The sequence below is a fragment of the Sorghum bicolor genome, chromosome 9, assembly GCF_000003195.3.
Source record: "Sorghum bicolor cultivar BTx623 chromosome 9, Sorghum_bicolor_NCBIv3, whole genome shotgun sequence".
Taxonomy (NCBI): Eukaryota; Viridiplantae; Streptophyta; class Magnoliopsida; order Poales; family Poaceae; genus Sorghum; species Sorghum bicolor.
In genome coordinates this window covers 48,725,926-48,750,579 of record NC_012878.2, presented here as the reverse complement: position 1 = coordinate 48,750,579, position 24,654 = coordinate 48,725,926, and the positions used below count along the sequence as shown (strand labels likewise).

Genomic DNA, 24,654 nt, shown 5'->3' with positions numbered 1-24,654 from the left:
CCGGCAGTGATCATTGTCTTGGCGCTGGCCTTGTTCAGGAAGAACTGATGCTCAGGTAGCTAGGATTTGCAGGACATTTTGCTGATGTAGGATCGTAGGAATGTTGATCCACTTAGGACTCAGCTGTTAGTACAACTTGTAGTCTAGGTCTTTTGGTTTAGGCTAAGTTAGCTTCAGACATAGCAGACGGTGCTAATATGGTAGTATATCCTACTGGTGTTGGGACTTTGAACACCAAACTCTAGAACTTTGGAGAAACCATTTTCAGTGCTACTGAAAATGGTTCACCGGCCATGTCGTTAGATGGCACCTTTTGATGGAACCCATGTCAGTTCAACTGAATGCCGTTGTAAAAATCTATGAAATGGTGTTTGTTCTATGAAATGGTTTTGTTTGAGAGAACCGAATGGTGTTTGCACTCATAATCTTATTTGAATTACAAACTCAATAACACTGTCTTCATGAGGAAATGTACTATTAATGGAATAGGCTTCCAAGATTACAGCTGATCATGTTATTAATCTACTTAAACATGAAATAGACTTGTATGATTACAATGGCTATCAGAAAACACAGCAAACGGTCCTTCACATTGACTTGGAAGACCTTCTTCTCGATTGGAAATTCTTCTGGTACCCTTTCATGTGTCTTTGCCATGCTTGCATTTGCCTGGAATTGAAGTAAGGCTTTTTCAGCATCATCCCGAGAAGCAAAACTGCAATGCAGATTGCCTGGGTACCCTGACACTTCACGGTTGCAGTCCATCCAAGTCGTGTACACACCTAGTTTGCGCCCAACAAAAATGACATAGAATTTGGTCTTCATCACTGCAAGGATACAGAATTGTAACTAGCCAAGACAAACATCCTCAATACATCACATAAATTAGAACATGTAACTATCCAAGACAAACATCCTCAGTACATCACATAAATTAGAACATGGTGTTTATGACAGCAAAATGTAGCAATCAGACTATGATAGCTAACTACAAGGATAGGTAACTATCATGATCCACCCAGGACTGCCCTAAATGATAGCTAACTACGTGCCAATGGTCATCAAAATGGGTTGAACTGCTACATTGCTTGAGCACCAACTGCCCTCACTGGAAGGCCGTCTGAGTCCTAACTTTAGCAAGATGAGTACTGATCCACAACTCCTTGTCCTCTACAGTCATCCCCACAAACACCAATGCTGATGCCTTGTTTTGCATGAGATAGTTGAGGCAAATCATCAAATCAAATCTAGCAAAGTTGGGGCACGTCATGACAGCATCATAAATCCCTGGTGCACCTTCTGAATGGTTACCTTCCTTGATAGCACTGCTTAATCCCACCACTACCTCTGTCATTCCATGCAGAAGTGCTGCATCATCCTCATTCAGAACCCTCTTCCTCTTCCCACTACCATTGTCTTCACGCCTTGCGTTGGTGCTTTCTTCATGCTTACCCTTGTTGATCCTCGCAGCCTTCCCTTTGTTGGATGAATGTCCTACATCTCTATTGTCGTTAACTCCTTCTGCCTCAAGGTCAATGGTCTCTGTTGCTGTAGGCTAGCCAAGTGGTTCATTGGATCCCATAGCAAACTTCCCAGTTGCGACACCACTTCCAAACACAGTTTGCATGTACTGATAATGCATGATGGGCACATTGAGGAATTCTACATCTTTGGGATGATCCTGCAAAGTAGAAGAGTTAGAAAAAATTAGAAAGTGCACAAAATGTGATGAATTGAAAAAGAGTTGGAAAACATTTACTTTGACATGTCCATGGTAGTGTTCAGGATCAAGGGTTATCATGCAGAGATCTTCATCCCAGTTGGCTCCACTGAGCTCCTTCAATTTGCACAGTCTTTTCCACTTTGCACTCCACTTACAAAGATGGTTGTACACTTGTGATGCGATCACTGGGGCATTGATGAAGGCCTGCAGGTCCTTCGCCACACCCTGAACATGGATGTCTTTGAATCCTTTATCAGTTCTGACCCCATCTGCAACTAGCATCGAAAACTTCTCTAGCATTCTTGCAGACATCAGGGTGCTCCAGTTCAGCCTTGGTACCTGCACATTGCCTTGCTGAACAGGTTGCACCTCTGGCACCTCAGCAGCATTGGGCCCTGCAAGATCCTCCCCAAAAATGTGGAAGGCATCCATACCCTCCATAGCTACCAGAACCATGGAAAAGTACATCAAAATGAACAAATGGATGGAACACTTTGAACATTAGACAAATGGATACACAAACATTTCAAGCACAACGTAGTTCAAATAAAACAGTTTGAATTACAAAATACATAACCAAACCATAGAAATGAGACTTAGTTCTGACAACAGAGGCATCATAATCTTAGGGATTGGTCTCAGCATTACATAATACATGCTCATTGGGTCAACAAAACATACTACTGCAGCAATGTCAACTAATTTTCCCCAGTCCTAGTAGCCCACATCTGTGATGCCCATTCATCTCTCTTAGCAGCCCAAGTGGTGTTGTCATAGCCATTGTCATGAGGTCCATGGTGATGAGGAGGGTTGGGCTCCCATTCTGACTCCAGAGGAATGATCTCATCTTGACCAAACCTAAGAATCCAATTGTGTAGGATGCAACCTGCTAGGACTAGCTTAACCTGAGTCTTGTAGGGATGGAATGGTTTGTTGTATAGGATCCTGAACCTATTCTTCAGAGAACCAAATGCTCTTTCAACATTAACTCTCAGCGAGGAATGCCTCAGGTTGAACAACTCCCTTGGGTTCTGGGGGCTTCTAACACCGAACTCCCTAAGATGGTATCTCGTGGCTCTGTATGGGGGGAGAAACCCAGGCTTGACAGCATACCCAGCATCAACAAGGTAAAACTTCCCTAAACATAAGAGGAGCACAATATTAGATCTTAGAAGCAGTACCTAGTGGACCATGTCTAACAGATTGTCAAATTAGGAAAACTACCTGGTGGCACTCTAAGGCCATCCTCCCTCTCCAAGGCATCTCCAAGGATCCTAGCATCATGTGCAGATCCCTCCCAACCAGCCAACACATAAGTGAATCTCAGATCAAAATCCACTGCAGCAAGGACATTTTGTGTAGTAGTATGCTTTCTCCCCATGAAAGCAGCCCTATACTTTTTAGGGACTCTGGCAAGTACATGCGTTCCGTCAATAGCCCCCACACAATCCTATCACAATATGCAAGATTAGGAATAAGGACAACCTACATGATAAACCAATATTTGGTGTAGTGAAGAACTCCAACCTTGAAGAAAGGGTCCCACCTCCTACTGTTGTTAATTTTTGGAGCGACAGCAGTAGATGGTGGTAGTATCATATCATTCCTCAGCTCCCCTACTGCATACAGGACTTCTTGGAAATACCTGCTGATGGTTTCTAAAGACCTCCTAAATACAGGAGTGAGAACCCAGAATCGCTGGTTATGACCAACAACCATCAAGAACATTGCTACCTGTTCTTCAATACTCATGTGGATGCTGTCTCTGAGAAGGGCTCGGTTGCGAAACAGATCACAGAGCTGGAAGAAGGGGGCTTTCCTCATCCTAAGAAGCTCAACACAACGACGATCGTCACTGTGATAGATGAAGCTAAGATTCTTGTTCCTCTCTTCATCTCTAACACTCAAAGGTCCATAGGTAATACCTCGCCTAGAGGAAGACAACCTCCTAAATCTGACAAAAAGCCATGTAGTGATGACTGCAACCAAGGCAGCACCCCTACTGACAAGCTGACAACGCCTAGTTGAACGAACCATGGTGCTAAACAAGAAATTAGACATGAATTAGAAACCAAGGACCCCGTCTCCAAGGATCAGCTGCACCACCACTAGGTGTGCCTCCCAGATCTAAAAACAACACATGACTTTAACATGAGATGGACTAATCTTTTGCTGGGTGAACAAAATTAGGGACATTTGCAGCAGTATGAGTAGAACCCTAACAAATTACTCGGATCGGCTGCGTCACCTATTGGTGCGCCACCCAGATCTGTAAACATCATCGACCAAAACCCTAAAGCTCAGCGTAAAAAACCAATGAAATCGCCATAACAGTGTTCGAGCACAACACAAGAATACACGGAGAGGAAATAGAGGGGAAGAGGAGGAGTGCGGCAGCATACCCCCGCCACGGGGCCTTACCAGGAACTCCGACGAACTCCGCCGCCTGGGATGGAACAGCCAAGAGGAGGAAAACAGGGAGGACGCGAGTGAGAGCGAGGCAGCGAGAGAGAGCGGCGGATCGGGAGAGGAAGAGTGAACAGTAGCCTGAAACCCTAGCCAAACGGTGAGGCTGTGCCTTTTATTTGGTGGCCGTCCAAGGCCAAGCGGGCCTCGCGCGGGGAGCCGGACGGAGCCTGGCTCCAGAAGAAACACCAACCCCGTGTTTCTTTCTGGGCCAGGCTCCGGCTGTACGGGTGGCCTCCTGGAGCCTGGCTAGATGGGCTGGCCTGCAAACCAAACAAGCGAAAACTGGCCCAACTTAGCCAAATTCCAACCTAGCAGCCCAACCAAACACACCCATACTGGAAACAAGAAATATCGTGTTTGCATGTTTGTTTATACTTTATGCTGAACTTATATTCCGGGACATTTGATAACTTCTACTTTGCTTTCATCCAGATTCCAACACACAAACAAGTTCTGTTCCAACCCTTTCAAGTTTATATGGTCCTATTGCGCACCATTTCTTTTCAAAACGTACTCGGTAATTCTCGCAATTTGATTCATTCTCCACACTTGCACTATGATCCATGACGGCAGCATCTTTGTTCGTGACTACCATCCCATTTTCCGCTGCTTTTACTTGGCCTCTTGAATTGTGGTTTGGAACATATCAAGTCGCTTGATTGTAATGGTTGATTTGGCTATTATGTTTAGATAATTATAATCCTATATTTCCCTTATTTGTAAATAGGCTGTTTTGTCGTATGTGTATACGAGATGAAAGGAATCTAACGGTAAAACAGTTGCCTCCACGATCCAGTTCGCCGAAAAAGTCAATGCGATGCTTCTCCTCCCCTCCATGCTCCATCGGAGCCAATTTCCCCGTTGCAAGCACCGAAGTCTGCAAAGTAACAGGAGTAGCAGTAGCACTAGCAAGCAATGGCGGCCCTCTCTTCCGCTCTCCTCTTCGCCGCGCTCCTCGCGGCCGCCCAGTACGTGCTCGGCTTGCTCCACTCCTTCCTGTGGGTCCCGCTCCGCCTGGAACGCCGCTTGCGGCGGCAGGGAATCCGGTGGCCACCGCGCAGCCTGCTCTCCGGCAACGCAGCCGACTACCGCGACTTGCTAGCCGCCGCCAGGTCCGCGCCCCTCCCGTCCTTCCGCCACGACGGCGTCGTCGCTCGCGCCACGCCGCAGTACGCGGTCTGGCCGGCGCGGTACGGGCGGCCGTTCGTGTACTGGTTCGGCCCCCGGCCGCGGCTGGTGATCTCCGATCCGGAGCTCGTGAAGGCCGCCATGACCGACTCTACGGGGGCCTTTGATAAGGCGGGCGCCGGCGGCAACAACCCGCTCGCCAGGCAGCTCATTGGCGAGGGGCTCACTGGGCTCTCTGGGGAGAGGTGGGCGCGCCACCGCCGCGTGATTTCGCCGGCGTTTAACATGGAGAGGGTGAAGGTGAGGAGGTGTTTCTTGAGACTTGGAACATGAAAATTTATGAGACTCTGATAAATCTCAACAACTAGGGGGTGTATTTCTTGCTAAAATATTGTGCTAATGTGAGCTTAAGTGATTACTTTTGTGATTGTTTCGTAAGAGTATGAGCCAGCGTTCTTTAATTCATTTATAGAACTATACTAGGTTTAGACTTTCAATCAATTTTGCTGAAAACATTAGTCCTTAGTAAATGTGATGTTGATGCCCCTTTGATGTGACAAGTGTGAGCTTTTACTTAATGAATATACTTGTATAGAACAAGAACCTTATATGGAACTTAGCATGGCAAGTTAATGTTCATCTGTGGTCAGTGTTTCTTCTTTCTGATTTGCATGGTTATCTGATGGGTGCAGCTAATCAAGTATCATTTACCTCTAAACTCAATATTTGTCCCTTTGTAGGCTTGGATACCAGAAATAGCAGCTACCACCTCATCTGTTCTTGATAAATGGGAGGCCGAAGGTGGAAGCCACACTGAGTCTGAGATCGATGTCCATAAAGAATTCCACACTTTGAGTGCAGATGTCATTTCCTGTGTGGCATTTGGAAGTAGCTATGAGGAGGGAAAACGAATTTTTGAATTGCAGGAGGAGCAGATGAAACTTGCTCTTCTTGCAATGAGGACTGTTTATATTCCTGGCTTCAGGTGAGATTGCCTCTTTCCACTGCATTCTTGGGATCCAGTCTTTGAATGGCATAGTGTATAGATATACATCACTATATGATCTGTTTCGCCATAGGTTTGTACCAACAAAGAAGAACCGAAAAAGGCAGAGGTTAAACCAGGAAATCCAATGTTCCTTGCGCAAATTGATTGAAATCAATGGAACAAAATGTGAGGATTCAAAAAATTTGCTCGGGTTAATGCTATCAGCCAGCAAAGCTGGGAGCGAATACAAAATGGGAATTGAAGAAATAATTCATGAGTGCAAGACATTTTACTTTGCTGGGAAGGAAACAACAGCAAACTTGTTGACATGGGCAACACTTCTTCTTGCGTTGCATCAAGAGTGGCAAGTCAAGGCCCGTGATGAAGTTCTTAAAGTATGCGGAAAGTATGAGCACCCTAATGTGGAAAACCTGAGTGATCTCAAAATTGTGAGTCTATCTATTTGAATAGTTCCTACATTTTTAGTGCTTGTGAGATGATTTTATGCTATATCTATGTAGACTATTTCTGTTTGAATGTAATTAGTAAAGCTTTTGCTATGTTGCCATGATCAGGTAACAATGGTGCTAAAAGAAACCCTCAGGCTGTATCCTCCAGCTACATTCATCAATAGGACTGCCACTAGGGATATCAAGCTGGGTAAACTAGACATCCCGGCTGGCACACGGCTTGACTTCCCTATTATTGCCATCCATCATGACCATCATGTCTGGGGCACCGATGCAGAGGAGTTTAATCCATCAAGGTTTGCAGATGGCAAGAGCTATCACCTAGGTGCTTACTTCCCCTTTGGGATTGGTCCTACAATCTGCGTTGGCCAGAATCTTGCAATGGTTGAGGCCAAGGTGGCACTTGCAATGACCCTTCAGCGGTTTGCATTTACTGTTTCGCCATCTTATGCTCATGCACCGATGCAGATGTTAACCCTCCAACCCCAGTTCGGTGCTCAAGTTCTTGTCCGGAAGATATGAGCTTTCTACGTGATAACTAATAAGGTCATAAGCAGGCTTCTATATCTTTGTGAGTAGTCTGAAGAAGCCACGAGGCCTATACTTTTTCCAATCCTGTTTATGAAAGACTTGTATATAGACTTGTTCTCTACAGTAATCCGCCACTTGGGCCAAAGTGACATGTATTGTTCAAAAGCCACATCTAAGAACCTGCATGAATCTACCACAAATACGATTTGTAAATGTAAGCCCCGTCTTTATCTTTTTGGAAGAGGAATTGTGTGCTTGGGTTTGTAACTGGCATCTGTATCTGCTCGTCTGTTGTAAGGTTTCTGATTGTCATTTTTGTTTGTTATTGTAGAATATCAAATCAAACCAAATCCCAATGCCGTTAATTATTGCCTTCTTGGCCAAATTTCTTCAGAGAACATTGGCCACTTACAAGTTGCATAATATCCAATGAGATTTCTAGAACAAACCTAAGTTTTCCTTTTCGTGAACCTGACATACTTTAATTTCTGTCAATTTTTTAGAGTAAGGTAAACCCTCCCCTCAATTTCGAAGGCGAGGCAAGGAAGGGGAGTATTTACAGATGAGATTCACATTCGAGCACAAAATCGAGTGAGAAGCGGTGGGAATTTTTTAGCTTAGCATGTTTTGCTTCCTGTCTCTCTGTCTGTCTCTGACGGCTTGTTTCGGAACAGGAACATTTCGCGGTGCCACCGCTTCTGGCCTCCCTTTGTCCTTCACAAAAACATCAGGCAAAGGGAGGCATTCCGAAGCCGGCGCCGCCAGGGCCGCACGGGAGCTGCAAACCGAGAAGAAATCGATGGAAAGAGACACCCACGCATCTGAACCTTGCGTGCGCACGTGTTGCTGGGCTCATGGGCAGCCATGGCGCCTGTCCATTGCTCTTCTTTTTTTTTTTTACAATTGTGCCTGGCCTTATTACGCGTCAATGGAGCCCCAGCAGCCGCCGAAGCTCCCGCGTGGCGGCGTCGTCCACGCCTGGCACCGTCGCGTCGTCGTCGGCGACCGTCCTAGAGGAGAACCACCGTGGCAGCGGCAGCGCGCGCGGCGACGGCGACATGGCGCCGAACGCCGGCCCCGCGTACGCGTCCGCCGCCGCCACCTTGGTCCGTGCGACGACCTGCCTCGGCACCGTCACTGCCGCCGAGGGGCTCCGCTTGTCGCCACGCGCGCCACGGCCCTGGTACTGGCCCTGGCGCGCCGCCGCCGTCCTCCTCCCGGCGGCAGGGCGCAGCGGCCGCGGCCGCCTAGAGCGGGCGAGGCAATCGTGCGGGCGGAGCACCTCTGTTCCCATGGCGCTAGCTGATGCGTGCGTGTGTGGAGGAGGAGGAGGGGAGGCGCTGCGGCGAGGGAAGCGAGGGAGGCTTCCTCCTCCACCCCCTCTCCCGGCGCCGGTCGTGCCTAAACGGTTGCTTCTACGTGCTCGGCCCCCGTGCGTTCCTCCGTCGCTTTAAAGGCCTCTCTCTCGCCGTTGCCGGGGGTGGCGGGTGCCTTTGCTGGCTGGCGCACCGCGGAATGGAACGGACGAAGGCGCGGCGGGGACGCAGGGGCTGGCGCCGGGAAGCGCGCATGCGCACGCGCACCACTTCTTTTTGGGCAGTTCTTCCCCCCGCGGCAGGCGGCCACGGTCCCAGGCCGGTAAGCGGGCTGGGCCTCTTCGCCCACGCCGATTTGGTGGACCAGTCTGTTTCGTTTGCGTCATGAGGCCGTGCGGAATGTACCGATCCTGGTACGGACGCGAGCCCAGCTGTCTGGCTAGTTTCGTATCATCGAATCGAATCATCCTGTCATGAAATGAAACCGTTCTGTGTAGTAGCACTTGGACGTGCCTACGGACATGGACCAGGTGGTTCTGCGAGAAAAAGCTCCGGACGAGTCCATGCCATGCTGTACGGCTTGGATCTCCAAGCAACACACGTTGATGACACCGGCGGCCCAATAGTTAGGCCGGGCTATAAAAGGAAAAGTTCTTTTCACCCCTCGACTTTAGCTGTCGTCTAAGGCTTCGTAAAAATTTTCAAGATTCTTCGTCACATCAAATCTTGATCGCATGCATGAAGCATTAAATATAAACAAAAATAAAAACTAATTGTACAGTTTACCTGTAATTTATGAGATGAATCTTTTGAGCCTAGTTACTCCGTGATTGGATAATGTTTGTCAAATAAAAACGAAAGTGCTACAGTAGCCAAAACCCAAAACTTTTGTGAACTAAACAAGGCCTAATTTACCTTCTTTCATTTACAAAAACCGATTTTTTTTATCCTCCCTCAAATTTTCAAAGCCGTTTGTTTTTTTTAAACCTAGACAGTTTGAGATCAGTATGAAAACTAAAAAGAAAAGGATAAAAGAATCCCTTAGCTTTTAAATATTATGCATGCAAAACATGCCCGTGTGTTGTAACAATTTATTTATTTTATATTTTTTTTATAAAAATGTTAAATCAAAATTTATTTATTTTATGATGATCATGATATTGATGTTGGTAAAAATATAACAACATCCTATTAAACTTATATTGAATTAAATAACAACCTTCATAGATGTTTTCTTTTCCATTGCAAAATGCTGAAATATTTAGATATAAATATATCATAACTTTAATTTTCATACTATCCATGTGTTGCCTCAACTAAAATATTGAGTTTCGTGACTCTTTTAGGACCCTTAGATATATGTAATTATAATATGATTAAATATAGCAAGGAGTTGGTTTCCAACTTATTACGAATTGGTCTATCCACTGATGATTATGTCGGGAGAGACATCTCTAGATTTTCCACATTGTAGTCCTCTCAAAGCACTAAGTATTTAGACAGAAATATATCTTAAATTTAATTTTCATACTATCCATGTGTTACCACAATGGAATATTAAGCTTCATCACTTTTTTGATGACCCATAATTTAATTCTAATTCTACTCGTCGATGATGACTACAGAAAACATCTCTAATTTTCACATTGTAATCCTTCTAGGGGTTTGCAACATTTATTTAGACTAGATTAGACAACAAACTGTTTAAGATTTTAATTCATAGTTTGATTTGTTGAACCACTAGTTGATCTATATTTTAATAAAAAATGAGTTTTGTTTTTAATTCAAACTATAATATATTTTTATGGAAGGATCAATGATTCAGAAGACAATACTATTGTATTTATTATTTGTTATTTACATTTATGAGAAATAAAAAAAACAGAATTGAGTTCAAGAAGGAAAAGCGGAATAAGAAAAAGAAAACACCAGATAGGAAACTGAGTGGTGCCGGAATGGAGAAACAACGAAAAGAAAAAAAAAACTAAAAAACAACGTAAAGAAGACAAAATACCCTACTAAAAGACGGAGTCGGAATGGAGAAACAACAAAAAGAAGAAGAAAAACACAGAACTAAAAAACAACGGAAACAAGACAAAATACCAGACTAAAAGGCCAAGCTGCAAGCAGAGTCCGAAGGAGAGCCAAGCAGAAAACAAGAGGCTGAAAATCACGGACACAGAGCAGCCGGGAAAAAACAGTAAAAGGTGGACAATAAAAATATGAGAAGCAGAAAAAAAGAGGAAGAAATTTTAGCTCCTTAATATTAGGTACATATATGTGTGTGTTTGTCCGGCTACTCGATTTTGAGAATAGAATTGGTATGGTTGGTTGTTGGAGCGTTGACAGAATCGAAATATGGAAACGATGAGCAAGACATCACTCATTGAAGATTACAAGTAACTGTAGCACTTTCGTTTATTTATGGTAATTATTGGCCAATTATGGACTAACTAGGCTCAAAAGATTCGTCTCGTAAATTTCGACCAAACTGTGTAATTATTTTTTATTTTTGTCTATATTTAATACTCCATGCGTGCGTCTAAAGATTCGATGTGACTAGAAATCTTAAAAAAGTTTAAGTTTTGAGTGGAAGTAAACAAGGCCTTGGCAAAACTGCTAAGCTATTACTCCCTCCATCTCAAATTTTTATAAGACATTTAGTCAAAGCATCTCAGTTTAACCAAAATTTGAAATGAGGGAGTACTATTTATAAAATTTCAATATGCATCATTTCATATTTACAGGTTTACTAGCAACTTTGTAACGGAACATATCATCGCTAAACGCGAGTTATTCTAACTTTTATGACTCAATACATCTTTGAATCAGACTCCGTATCACGCTATAGGGACGAACTAATTGCTAAGATTCTAAAGTACTGTTTCTACAATCATTTACTATTTATATATCTACATTAATTAAAACTAAAAGAATAGCGAAACGTTTCCGCTCTTATCAGAGTTTTTGTTTTGGAACAAAAGAAAAGAAAAAAAAGCTCTGTATCCACGAATCCACATGCGTCCAATACTGATAGACGTACCGGCATCCATGCTGCGTAAACTGTAGCCACTCGCGCGGCAGAGCCCAGGAGGCCCCGGCCGGAGCTCTGGATGAGGGTGTGTTTGCCGAAATTGCCTGGAGCCAGGAGCCTCGTCGTCCGGAGCCACAGGGCCGCGAGACGACGGGATAAGGTGAGCCCAGCCGCTGCTGCGATGGGGGCGCGTGTGAACCCCGTAGCTCGACGCTGACGGTATAAGACTAAAGGCAACTAAAGGCATTCCTCGCTCAACTTTCCGCAGACCCTCACTCTGCCCCTTCGCGCGCGCGCACGCAAGCACGCTCCCCTGCCCTGCCCTGCCACACAGCAGGCACGCTCGCTCGGGTCGATCGATCGATCGAGCTCTCCCGTTAGCGCGCGGAAGGATGGCGGCGTCGGTTTCCGGGGCCACCATCTGCCTTCAGAAGCCTGGCTCCAAAAGCAGGAGGGCCAGGGATGCGACCTCCTCCTTCGCGCGCCGATCGGTCGCGGCGCCGAGGTCCCCGCACGCCGCCAAGGCGAGCGTCATCCGCTCCGACGCCGGCGCGGGACGGGGCCAGCATTGCGCGCCGCTCAGGGCCGTCGTTGACGCCGCGCCGATTGCCACGAAAAAGGTATATACCTTGCAGCTCTTGTATCACAAACTGATGGAATTTGCGAGGCAGCCATGCTTATTGGCCCGAGCTAGCATTTTATTGGCCGGATACATGTTAATTGCCATGACGTGCATGGCCGCATGGGTACGCGTATATATATATATATAGGGATAAAATTAAACGCACAGGAACACAGGTAAATATATACGGACGAAAAGTCTGAAAATTAAATTAAAACCGCATAATTTAATATTTTCATGTATGCACGCTAAAGTCACAATAATATACACATAGAAACCGGTCTAATATTCACTTGCATGCATGCCATGTGTGTTAATATATTAATATGCATATTTGGTGGCTAATATATTAATATTAACCTAACATAAGGACATGTGATTGTTACGCATATGACACATAGATTGAAAACGGGATAGACACAAGTCCATCCCGTATCAGGATCTCCCAAAGCAAAAACGAACAGAAAACCAGCCTATCCTAATTATACACATTCGAAAACAGATTTTTGCAAATATAGAAACGGGACAGAATTTTTGCGTCCCATTTTCATCCGTCTAGGTATTCCGTCCCGTTTTCTTACGTCTAGGTACGCATGCGCGCACCATCACACATCCCCGGCATCGAGCGCGAGCTCATGTCTTCCCACCAAGGCCAAGGTGATGTCCTCGTAAGCATGGAAATGAACAAGTACTGCTTATTTCCGAGCTCACTAGCATATTATGGACAATTCCAACCTGGTGAGCAAGCTGGTCTCCAGGACTAACGCTGCCCACCAAGGTTTGATGTTTCCATTTTGTTTTGCTTGGGCCGGTTTGGGGACCGTTCCGTTGCGTTACAGCATCTTTAGTCCTTATGAGCACCTTTGGTTCAATTTAAACACAATTATTAGATGGAGCCCGGCCAACTTAACATAGTAAGGCCCGGTTTGGTTCCTAGTAGATGTTAGCTATCTAATAATTATCTCTTTTAGATCCAAACATTTATAGATAGTAGACTAGCTAACTATTAGCCAAACCTTTAGATAACAACTATCTTATTAGCTAGACCAAATCAGATAATAGTAGCTAATAGGTGGATCAACAACCCAATCTTATAAATTAGCTGAGTATCCAAACACTTCTCTTAGATAATAGGTAGCTAGCTAGGCTAGCTAATATTACTAGCTATGTGCTATTAACTAGGACCTAAGATACTCTCCTCAACTGGAAAAAAAGGGAGGCCAGTGAGGGCCTTTGAACATTGTTCGGTTAATGTGAAACAATGTTCACAACTGATCCTAACATTGTCCACTATTTAGAACTTTTTATGCTAGTAGATTGTAAGAACTCCCAAACATATTGTTAGATTTTTTTTGTCCAAAAAACATTCAATTTTTCATCATAATAAGTTCTTCTTTTTTACTCCAAACGTGGGTCTAACTAGATTTGAGGATATTGGGCTTGGGTCACAATTGGTCTGGCCCAAAAAGACCCATAAGGTAGGCCTGTTCAAGTTGTTGGAGGTGTTTGGGTTAGGAAAACAGGCATGAGCCCAAATAAATAGCATGAGTGCACAATTATTTTTTATTTCTCGTAGTGTAATGTAGGCCGATGGCTTGAGCCCAACCCAAAGCCTGGTTCAAATAGAGGGCCCAATCATGTCAAATGCGAAGTGAAATTTCTTTCTCAACTCAAGAGCATCTCCAATAATTGTAAAAAGTCATTAATAAACTAATGAGTTTTCTAAGTTACTAAAAAAGTTAAAAACATATATCCCTCCTTTGCACCACGAGTTCTAGACTATTTCCAAATACCACTTTTAAACTATTTTTCCTTCCTCTTCAAAATTCTAGAAAAAAAACATGTGACAACAGGGTTTAAACTCTAGTGTGTAACGTCCCACTAGACTATCCTACCACCAGACCAGTGGCCCTTTCACTTTGAAACCTTTATTACAACAAGACAAACTGCCGCACGACTATCAATATAGAGTGATGCCGTCTATTTTGTGGCGATACTAATTACCTCAGGTAAGATTAATTTAAGAATTAGATAAACTGCTGGGCAGTACGTTTGCCCCTATACTGCAGAGAGAGAGAGAGAGAGAGAGAGAGTCCATGCCCATGGTTTTCGCCAAAACCAGGCGAGCACAATGCTATCATGCTACAACCACGGCAAAGAATTTTTCCATGGCTCAGTTGTCAGTACATCCGCACATACATCAAGAATGTGAACGGAATCGAGTATGGAATCCACCACGGAATGGATAGTAGACAGGGGCGCCATCAGATCAGATGCACCTTGGCAACCTAGCCATTTGATTATCACGGTAGGATCGCTCGGCCATCCGGCAAGTGGCCTCGCTCGCTCTCTTTGTGATGACGCAGAGCTAAAAAACAAGAACCGGAGGTGTACCTTTTCTTTTGCCCTATCTATGCGGCTAAATCCAAGAAATCACGGGGACTTTTGTTGGTTCAGCAAGGTTCGCTTCACTTGGCACAATCAACTGGACTAGGGACGTGTTATACGGCGCAATTTTCTTTGCCCATTCGTGCCAATGAGACAATGGCATCTCTTCACTTCCCCCACAAATTCTACCGACAATAATCAGGGGCGAACTCTGGCTTCAAATAGAAGCAGCCATTTAATTACTAGCAACAGTGGTGGCAGGCAGACATGCTGATGAGAGGTAGTACTCCTGCTTGTGGCCATTGTTTGTCTTGTCTCAGTTTTGTCCAGTGTTTGTGTCCCAGGACTTGCAAGTTTCAACTTCACTAATGTGTTTGCGATGTGAGGTCAGATATGGATCCTAAGGTCATGCCCTCATAGGACCCATATATATGGCCATAGGAGCAAGATCCAAGAGCAGTTGTATGACTTTATATCCTTCCCAATTCTTTTTTTTAGAGCACGCCAATCCTTCCCAATTCTTATGAATAGGGATTTTGATTAACAAAAATCTTCCTATGCCTTTTTAGATTTTCAAATATAAACATCCTCTATTTTGGATTTCTCACTTGCCAAAGATGAAAAAGGAGCGGGGATATAACTGTACGTGGGATGTAATGGCACTGCCTCGGTGTGGCAATGCAAATAATCCACTAACCCTAAGACAGCGGATAATGTTTTAAAATACATTTTTGTCAAACCGGGAAGCTCACTCTAATTTGAGTTGCCCCATTTTATTTGGTTACAACATGGAACACGTTGTGCATATAGGTTTTTTTTTTTGGTCCCTCTACGTAAGATTACCTAGCTAAAAATCTAGTTTTTGAAAATTTTCAACGGACGCACTCCGTTTTTCCGTTGTCATACGTAGCTAGCTAGCGGTCCACCTCATTCACTGATACGAAGCTCCCAACGGCGTACTCCTTTTGCCCAACTGAAACGACGGCGTCATCAGTCGTCACGTCCACTCCACCATGTGTTGGCCCTCCGTCCCTGTTTGGTGTTTATACATACAGTAGAAGAATTTGGTTAAAAATTGCAAGTGACAGCCCAAAAGTCTATATAACCATTATTTACCGTACCGTGCGACGCACACATGGATGGTATACTGTAGTAGTTTACCAAAGCCACGCAGCAGAGAGCGGCTCGCAGCGGCACTCGATTCGTGCGGGCGCGGGGCGCGTGCAATGCAAATTAAACGACGGCCATCCGTGCGCTCTCCGTCTCCTTGTGGCTTTTGTGCAGTGCAGTCGCCCCACATGGACGCACGGTGGCTCTGCTTCTCGCCCGAACGCCGCCGTGACGGGAGGCGGAGACAGACGTACGGACGGCCGCGCGCCGCCCGCCGGTGCTGCTCTCTCTCCCCTTGCCCGCCGGGGGCGCCTTCTTCGGTCGCCCTGAGCGCGTAGCGTGTCACCAACAACCAAGCAGTTACTATGGACTCACGCTTCCAAAAGAACCGTTTTTTTTTTCTCATCTACTATTGCTGCTGTCCAGCTACTCGTATAACTCAAGTGACATCACAGTAGTCAAGAAACGATCGGATTGCACGTAAGCTCCTGATGCGAGAAGACGACAATTTAAATAAAAAGGGGGAAATCAAATATAATCCTTGCCGAGATCAGGGCCGGGTCGTGTAGTGTACCTGCGCTGCGATCCCATCATCGTCTAACGCGGACGCAACGACGAGACCCATCCTGACACGACCAACAACGCTATCCGCTTCGCTTGCTTTGCGCACCCATGCGTGGCCATGGCCTGCCGGCGTGTGATTGACAGACAGGGTATTTTGTTCGATAAAAAAGAATAATATGCCCGTTCACACCTTGAGCTAGCTACCTGCTGGTGGCAATTTTTCGTAGCTTGGCTTGCGAAAATTCCACATGTTCATCCCAGCAATGCAAATGTCTGGCCACTAGTCCATCTCTGGAACACACAATATACACAAAATGCGAGTAGCAGAGAGAGAGAGAGAGAGAGAGCTCCGTCCAGTGTCGATCACAACAAATTAAAGCTAGTAAATAAAAGCCTAACAACACTGAAGCAAGCAAGCAGGCAAACGTTCGTCAGCGCGTCGTCCTTGCGAAACAGAAAGCGCGCTAGCTAGCTGCTGCACCGTACGTGTCTACCGCGTCATGTTGTTGCATTGGTGGCGCGGTGCGTGCGTGGATGCGTGTTGACACGACAGCGTGAGTCACAGAAGCGGCGCCACTGGACGCTAGCAGCATTGATCAATTCAGTTTTCAGTTTTTTCTTGGCTGGACGATGCATCACGCACGCATGGAACAAGAAAGGGTGACACGGCCGGCGGTGCCGGTGGTGGTTCTTGCATGCATTGGACTAAGGCTATGACGAGCGCAGGCGTTGGGTAGTAGGAGTACAAGTGTAGTTGGGTTGGCATGCCATTTAGTTACCACTTCCAATTTTTCCAAGCTTTAGTTCATCGTTCTCTCGTACTCCTTACGTCCTTAAGTAACTTTTTTTTTGCTTTTACATCTTATTTGATCACTTATCTTATTCAAAATTTTTATGTAAATTATAAAATAAATAAATCATTATTCAAGTATCTTTAAAATATAATAAGTCATAACAAGATAGATAGTATTTATATAAAAGATAAGGCAGACAATCAAACAAGATATCTAAAAAAAATACTTATTTTAGAATGGAGAGAGTACGAAGCATCAAGTACTTAGTACTCCTAGTTTGGTGTGACTGAGGGTCCTGCGGCAAATTAAAATAGCTTCATGGCATTATATATTATGACAAAATGCTTCAAAGACATTTTGTTGTACAAAAAGAAGAATCCGCCACATCACTAGTTTTCTTACACTCAGTTTCACTCAGAAAAGGTTAATTAAACAGTGTGCGCAGCTAGGGGTTATTTTGGAAAACAAATTAAATCAAAACCACCTGCACGTACGTACGTACATACGAGAGCAAGCAGTGCACACATCAACTAGTTTGTCCTGGATGTAACAGAAAGGGGCGGGCCACTGTAGGTAAGCAAAGGCAGTAGTGGCTATGGTGATGTGGCCGCGGGCGTCCGGATATGTTAGCTGGGAAGGGGCAAGCGTGTGTTCACTTGCTTGACACCGTTTCTAACTTTGCCAACAACAACTACTACTATAGTATACGTGTAAAGCTCATCCAGCCATCTGAACATGTTGATAAAGAAAAAAAGTCATCCTAACACGATGGATTTTTGCTCAACCGATTTTGTGCCAAAATGACTCGTCATTTATTGTTTACAAGGGGCACCCCCTGGGTTTGTGAAAAAAAAGTGTTACGTGCTTGCAAGTTTTGTGCTGCTGCTGCGCACGCTCGCCCTGTCACGTCATCACTCGCAGCCAAGGCTCGGGTGCCGCCGCCGCTGCTATAAATAGAGCCGCGGGGGAGGCCCTGCTTCATTCATCAGTCACACACAGCGGCTGTGTTGTGTATTTTGTCACTGATCAGTGAGTGATCAGCTGCCTCGTGTTTGTTTCGTGTGTGTGCTAATGGCGCCCGCTCAATGTGACCGTTCGCAGAGGGTGTTCTACTTCGGCAAGGGCAAGAGCGAGGGCGACAAGAGCATGAAGGAACTGGTGAGTGAGAAGCTGTTTTCTTTTTTTTTTATGATTAAATTATGTGCTGCATGCTGTTATGTTACATACATACATACATACATATACTGATGGACGGTGGATCATCAATCAGCTGGGTGGCAAGGGCGCGAACCTGGCGGAGATGTCGAGCATCGGGCTGTCGGTGCCGCCGGGGTTCACGGTGTCGACGGAGGCGTGCAAGCAGTACCAGGACGCCGGGTGCATCCTCCCGGCGGGGCTGTGGGCCGAGATCCTGGACGGCCTGCAGTTCGTGGAGGAGTACATGGGCGCCACCCTCGGCGACCCGCAGCGGCCGCTCCTGCTCTCCGTCCGCTCCGGCGCCGCCGTGTCCATGCCAGGCATGATGGACACCGTGCTCAACCTCGGGCTCAACGACGAGGTCGCCGCCGGCCTCGCCGCCAAGAGCGGCGAGCGCTTCGCCTACGACTCCTTCCGCCGCTTCCTCGACATGTTCGGCAACGTCGTGAGTATTTCCTTCCTTCGACCAGCACGTCGATCGTCGGTTCCATTTTCCGTCCGTCCGGCTTGTGGTCACCGCTACTGCTTGTCCCACTAGCCATGGATGCCTAGTTTTGCGCGCAATCTCATCGACGACCCATATCCCATGGTCCATCCTCCATGGCTGCCGTGTGCCGTGGCCTGGCTGCCCTGGCCTGGTGCTTGCTGCCGCCGGACGGATGGGTCCACCAAGGCTGGAGTTTTTGTCTGTTTGCCAGGCGAGGTAGGGCCAGCCGTCGTAGGGCGTGTGCCGTTTCCTTGGGTTAAACGAACGTGGTTGGGGCCTTGGGCCTTGGGGGTTGTTGGATTATTCGGCCCGTCAGGCCAGTCATCATCGTGCCTACTACGATGTGTATCAAATTCATTCACGCTCACGCGTTGGAGACAGCGATTGGACTAAGTGCTCCTCTTGTTTTATTACCACCAATACTATTATACTAGGAGGAGTATTTTCCCAGTTGCAAACTTGAGCTTTGGTCTAAATAAAATTGCTTTAATTTTAATCAATTTTTTTAGAAAAGTATACTAACACACAGATTTTAAGAAGATTTTTTTTTTAAAAAAAAAGATAATTTAATTTAATGTTGTGGATGCAGGTCTATTTTTTTGATGAACTTCATAAAAAAAACTACTTTAACAGTTCCATGACCTGAGGAAGATGTTTTTTGTCACACAAATGCAAGTTTTGATGATGTAAAAAAAAAGAAGCGACTTTTTGAGGAAAAATAAAAGGTGAACATAGTTTCGTCAGATAATAACAAGAATCTTGTAGGCCAATGCGCACAAATGTATGTATATTCCGCGCAGAATTAACCTAGAGGTCGTTGTCAGTGTTGAAGCTCACGCTACCAACTAACTAGATTCATATACGGAATGTAAACTTGGTTTGTCGCTTGTCGGACTCGAGGAAAGAACGATGATGACTCAAATTGCTCTCATCAGATTTTGTTTTTTCCAAATGTAGGAACTGCTGCTTAATTAATCTACGGATCCTTTATATTTATTGTTTATTTCCTGGCCAGGTCATGGACATTCCCCGCTCACTGTTCGAAGAGAAGCTTGAGCACATGAAGGAATCCAAGGGGGTGAAGAATGACACTGACCTCACTGCCGCTGACCTCAAGGAGCTTGTGGGTCAGTACAAGGAAGTCTACCTTACAGCTAAGGGAGAGCCATTCCCCTCAGGTACCATCCTCAGTCACTCAACAGTGTCTGTATGAAACAAATCTCCTGATACTACTGGAGCTGTTTTCCTAATTGTGCACCAAAATCATGTGCTACAACACAACCTTAATAAATTACTGTGCTTGCCTTGCTTGCAGACCCCAAGAAGCAGCTTGAGTTGGCAGTGCGGGCTGTGTTCAACTCGTGGGAGAGCCCCAGGGCAAAGAAGTACAGGAGCATCAACCAGATCACCGGCCTGGTCGGCACTGCCGTGAACGTGCAGTCCATGGTGTTTGGCAACATGGGCAACACTTCTGGTACTGGCGTGCTCTTCACTAGGAACCCTAACACTGGAGAGAAGAAGCTGTATGGCGAGTTCCTGATCAATGCTCAGGTATACTTATGGTGACCTCAGTCAGGCTTCCATCCATTGCTAGCTCCTGTTTGATCCTGAACCTTAATTAGCTTCTGTGTTCTGTTCATACATGACTACTTGACACATGTCCTGGTTGGTAAACGAAACATGCTGTGGACCGGAGTCAAATAATGAATTTGCCATCATACAATTTTGTTTCCTATATATTCAGGGTGAGGATGTGGTTGCTGGAATTAGAACCCCAGAGGATCTTGATGCCATGAAGGACGTCATGCCACAGGCTTATGAAGAGCTAGTTGAGAACTGCAACATACTGGAGAGCCACTACAAAGAGATGCAGGTACGTACATTAGCTTTTCTGCCTTGAGATTCTGCGAGACAATGTAGTACTACTTCCTTTGCTATGAATGAACTCAGGCTGACTTGGTTTTTGATATGTGTGTGATGCAGGATATCGAATTCACTGTTCAGGAGAACAGGCTGTGGATGTTGCAGTGCAGAACAGGAAAACGTACAGGCGCAGGTGCCGTAAAGATTGCTGTGGACATGGTTAGCGAGGGCCTTGTTGAGCGCCGTCAAGCGATTAAGATGGTAGAACCAGGCCACCTGGACCAGCTTCTTCATCCTCAGGTAATCAATCGTACTAACCATGAACGGCTTATCAAATCAACGTGTCCTAGATGTTTGTATATTAATTAAGTAGTTGATATGCATGCATTGATACCTTTTTCCTCTTGTCTTATGGAAAACCAGTTTGAGAACCCAGCGTTATACAAGGATAAAGTTATTGCCACGGGACTGCCAGCCTCACCTGGGGCTGCTGTGGGCCAGATTGTGTTTACTGCTGAGGATGCTGAAGCATGGCATGCCCAGGGGAAAGCTGCTATTTTGGTAAGTAATATCCTTTTCATCCTCTGTAAAAAATAGCTCTTCTGTATTTATTCAGTGATAATTTTTTTCCTTTGGAAATACTCCTATGTAGGTGAGGGCGGAGACCAGCCCTGAGGATGTTGGTGGCATGCACGCAGCTGCTGGGATTCTTACAGAAAGGGGTGGCATGACTTCCCATGCTGCTGTGGTCGCCCGTGGGTGGGGAAAATGCTGTGTCTCGGGATGCTCAGCCATTCGTGTCAATGATGCTGAGAAGGTGAGCTGAGTTCTTGTTTGCAGAAGCCAAAACATGCTGAGAAGTAAAAGCTTGTAATGAGATTGTGATATGGATGCTTACTTTGCTATGTTTATATTTATAGACTGTAGCGATTGGAGACCATGTGCTGAGCGAAGGTGAGTGGCTATCGCTGAATGGATCAACTGGTGAAGTGATCCTTGGAAAGCAGCCGCTTTCCCCACCAGCCCTCAGTGGTGATTTGGGAACTTTCATGTCCTGGGTGGATGATGTTAGAAAGCTCAAGGTATAATCTCAGAAATACTAACCAATATGTACTACTCCATTAGTCAAAACACAGACATAATTTTCTTTCAAGTTCAGACCATGTACTATAATCATTGTCTATTTAGAGATCAGAAATGATTGTTTGTGCATATGTTGTAGGTTCTGGCTAATGCGGATACCCCTGAGGATGCATTGGCTGCACGGAACAATGGGGCACAAGGAATTGGACTATGCCGGACAGAGCACATGGTATCTATTTAGTACTTGGTTATAGTTACACCCAACATATTATGGCTAGGATATATACTTGGACATTTTACACTTTCTTTATTTAACTTCTTTGTTATAGACAAGGAAATAAATAGTTTCATGTTTTTTCTCCTGTACTTTGGCAGTTCTTTGCTTCAGATGAGAGGATTAAGGCTGTAAGGCAGATGATTATGGCTCCCACAGTTGAACTGAGGCAGCAGGCACTAGATCGTCTTTTGCCTTACCAGAGGTCTGACTTTGAGGGCATTTTCCGTGCTATGGATGGTAAGTGAAAATCACAGTGCATTCATTTACAGATTTCGTATTGAACTGGATGCACTAGTTTTACTGAACAAAACAGGAGTAAGCAACCTTCTCTCAATTAAGCAAACATTGACTATGTATTTTCAGAAAATAAATAACTAAATTAGGCTTGAACATAAGTGATAGCTACTCCAGAGTCCAGACTGTATTTTTGAAGTGTGCAGGACTGGTTTGAACTTTTTTTTTTGGTTTGTGTTTCAGGACTTTCGGTGACTATTAGACTTCTGGACCCTCCTCTCCACGAGTTCCTTCCAGAAGGGAATGTTGAGGAAATTGTGCGTGAATTATGTGCTGAAACGGGAGCCAATGAGGAAGAAGCCCTTGAACGAGTTGAAAAGCTTGCAGAAGTAAATCCCATGCTTGGTTTCCGTGGGTGCAGGTTGGTTTTCTGCTATTCTATTTTTCACAGAAAAATCCGTTTCCACCCGTGCCTGATCCATTTGGTTGTATGCTCTCTCTGTTCTTTTATAGCTGCATTTTTATGGAGTATTTAGCAGGTTTTCTTGTGTTAGTGAAATATTGAGAAAGAACAAACTCACTGTACATTTATGTATACCTTGACTAATGTTGGAACTGCCAAAATTTTCAGGCTTGGTATCTCGTACCCTGAATTAACAGAAATGCAAGCCCGTGCCATCTTTGAAGCTGCTATAGCAATGTCCAACCAGGGTGTTGAAGTTTTCCCAGAGATCATGGTTCCTCTTGTTGGAACACCACAGGCATGCATCTTCTTTATTTTCGTATTAATGTATATAGTATCTCTGCAGTTCAAAATGACAAAATCCATTTGATGCCAAAATTGCATAAACAACTAATTTCTGTACACATTTAAGTTTCGCTTGTCTGGTCACTTACACCCAGTTTGTCTTCCACCAAATTCATTTTCTTGAAATACTTTTTCGATATTTTAAGTTTGTTACAGTGACCTGAGTTTCCTTTAGACAACTGACATTTGATATTTCCAGGAATTGGGACATCAAGTGAATGTTATCAAACAAACTGCTGAGAAAGTTTTCGCCAATGCGGGTAAAACTATTGGCTACAAAATTGGAACTATGATTGAAATTCCCAGGGCAGCTCTAGTGGCTGATCAGGTAGGAAACAACTAACTCCCTTATTTCAGAAAATTTAAAGGATGACTATTTAGATTGGCTTTGTAGATTATATTTTATTCCTATGCTAATTTGACATCTTTCATTGTTGTTTTGGTTTCACAACCTGGCAGATAGCAGAGCAGGCTGAGTTCTTCTCTTTTGGAACGAACGACCTCACACAGATGACTTTTGGCTACAGCAGGGATGATGTGGGAAAGTTTATTCCCATTTACCTGGCTCAGGGTATCCTCCAACATGACCCCTTTGAGGTAACTGTTGCAACTCTGTCACCCTCTCATCTGAGGTCATACTTGTATTTTTCTATCATTTGCAGATGTGTATCTCCTGTCGTCTTGCCATTATGCATATCCCCCCTGACTTTCGAATGTCCATAAACTTATCAGGTTCTCGACCAGAGAGGAGTGGGCGAACTGGTTAAGTTTGCTACAGAGAGGGGCCGCCAAACTAGGCCTAACTTGAAGGTTAGTTTCGGGATCTGTGGACATTGTTTCGTTTCCTTAGAAACCATGGTTTGATTGTTTGGTGTTGTATGTAAACAGGTGGGCATTTGTGGAGAACATGGTGGAGAGCCTTCGTCAGTTGCTTTCTTCGCCAAGGTTGGGCTGGATTACGTTTCTTGCTCCCCTTTCAGGTTGGTCAAGTGATAAACTCATGATCCAATCCAACAAGTATATCTCTTTACATCCCGGTTATGTTAACGGCAGCAAAATCTTAACTGGTTTTTATATGAAATACCTTCTGCAGGGTTCCCATTGCTAGGCTAGCTGCAGCTCAGGTGCTTGTCTGAGGGTGCTGAGGGTGCCTCCTCATTCGCAACCGGATGATCGCCTGCTGTTGGCGCATCTGGTGATTAATAATATTGTTACAGAGCCATGATCTGTGAAGATAATTAGTAGCAGGGCTCATAAAAGCTACAATTCCATCCCTTTTTGCAGTTATGTAAAACTTTCAAACTGTTTATGCTCAAAAACTCTGTTCTTCAATGGATCATCAATTATCGATTATATATGTGTCAAGGGCTTCTTCTTTTCTTTTCTGGGTGTGTGTTTATGGTTTTCTTGGTGTGTGAGGTGTGCATGTTGTTGAGGCCATTGCTGCACATACCACCTATTGAGGCCTCCTCAAATTAAGCCTCAAAAAGCTGATACTTTTTAGAACTCTGGACTCTGGTGAATGCAACTGACTGCTGGTTTGCTTCTGAGGCTCTTCGTGTATTCAT

General features: G+C 44.9%; 4 protein-coding genes across 4 annotated transcripts; 2 read left to right on the top strand and 2 right to left on the bottom strand.

Annotated features, from left to right (window-relative positions):
• Window positions 2,422-3,547, bottom strand: LOC8085118 (protein ALP1-like). The gene is made up of 3 exons (XM_002439734.2): window positions 3,251-3,547; window positions 2,948-3,173; window positions 2,422-2,861 (listed from the first exon to the last, which is right to left on the bottom strand). The coding sequence occupies exons 1-3, from the start codon at window positions 3,545-3,547 to the stop codon at window positions 2,422-2,424; spliced, it is 963 nt and encodes a 320-aa protein (XP_002439779.2).
• LOC8076933 (cytochrome P450 734A1) lies at window positions 4,955-7,694 on the top strand. The gene is made up of 4 exons (XM_002441034.2): window positions 4,955-5,620; window positions 6,061-6,305; window positions 6,400-6,757; window positions 6,884-7,694. Exons 1-4 carry the CDS (start codon window positions 5,108-5,110, stop codon window positions 7,298-7,300), a joined length of 1,533 nt encoding a protein of 510 aa, XP_002441079.1. The 5' UTR covers window positions 4,955-5,107; the 3' UTR covers window positions 7,301-7,694.
• On the bottom strand, window positions 8,110-8,734 carry LOC8076932. Its single transcript, XM_002439733.2, has one exon. It carries the CDS (start codon window positions 8,601-8,603, stop codon window positions 8,235-8,237), a length of 369 nt encoding a protein of 122 aa, XP_002439778.2. The 5' UTR covers window positions 8,604-8,734; the 3' UTR covers window positions 8,110-8,234.
• LOC110430571 (pyruvate, phosphate dikinase 1, chloroplastic) lies at window positions 11,855-24,466 on the top strand. Its single transcript, XM_021448366.1, has 19 exons — window positions 11,855-12,279; window positions 18,239-18,295; window positions 18,408-18,779; window positions 19,837-19,999; window positions 20,137-20,372; window positions 20,566-20,694; window positions 20,805-20,984; window positions 21,108-21,245; window positions 21,337-21,501; window positions 21,605-21,766; window positions 21,907-21,996; window positions 22,143-22,281; window positions 22,522-22,699; window positions 22,910-23,039; window positions 23,286-23,414; window positions 23,546-23,683; window positions 23,819-23,896; window positions 23,975-24,066; window positions 24,180-24,466. The coding sequence occupies exons 1-19, from the start codon at window positions 12,052-12,054 to the stop codon at window positions 24,220-24,222; spliced, it is 2,847 nt and encodes a 948-aa protein (XP_021304041.1). The 5' UTR covers window positions 11,855-12,051; the 3' UTR covers window positions 24,223-24,466.

Coding starts and splice junctions, on each gene's coding strand:
- LOC8085118 (XM_002439734.2), bottom strand. CDS start 3,547: ATGAGGAAAGCCCCCTTCTTCCAGCTCTGTGATCTGTTTCGCAACCGA. Junction 3,174..3,250: donor GGTGGGACCCTTTCTTCAAG/GTTGGAGTTCTT, acceptor ATATTGTGATAG/GATTGTGTGGGGGCTATTGA. Junction 2,862..2,947: donor TGGCCTTAGAGTGCCACCAG/GTAGTTTTCCTA, acceptor TCTTATGTTTAG/GGAAGTTTTACCTTGTTGAT.
- LOC8076933 (XM_002441034.2), top strand. CDS start 5,108: ATGGCGGCCCTCTCTTCCGCTCTCCTCTTCGCCGCGCTCCTCGCGGCC. Junction 5,621..6,060: donor TTAACATGGAGAGGGTGAAG/GTGAGGAGGTGT, acceptor GTCCCTTTGTAG/GCTTGGATACCAGAAATAGC. Junction 6,758..6,883: donor ACCTGAGTGATCTCAAAATT/GTGAGTCTATCT, acceptor TGCCATGATCAG/GTAACAATGGTGCTAAAAGA.
- LOC8076932 (XM_002439733.2), bottom strand. CDS start 8,603: ATGGGAACAGAGGTGCTCCGCCCGCACGATTGCCTCGCCCGCTCTAGG.
- LOC110430571 (XM_021448366.1), top strand. CDS start 12,052: ATGGCGGCGTCGGTTTCCGGGGCCACCATCTGCCTTCAGAAGCCTGGC. Junction 23,415..23,545: donor CAGCTCTAGTGGCTGATCAG/GTAGGAAACAAC, acceptor ACAACCTGGCAG/ATAGCAGAGCAGGCTGAGTT. Junction 24,067..24,179: donor GTTTCTTGCTCCCCTTTCAG/GTTGGTCAAGTG, acceptor TACCTTCTGCAG/GGTTCCCATTGCTAGGCTAG.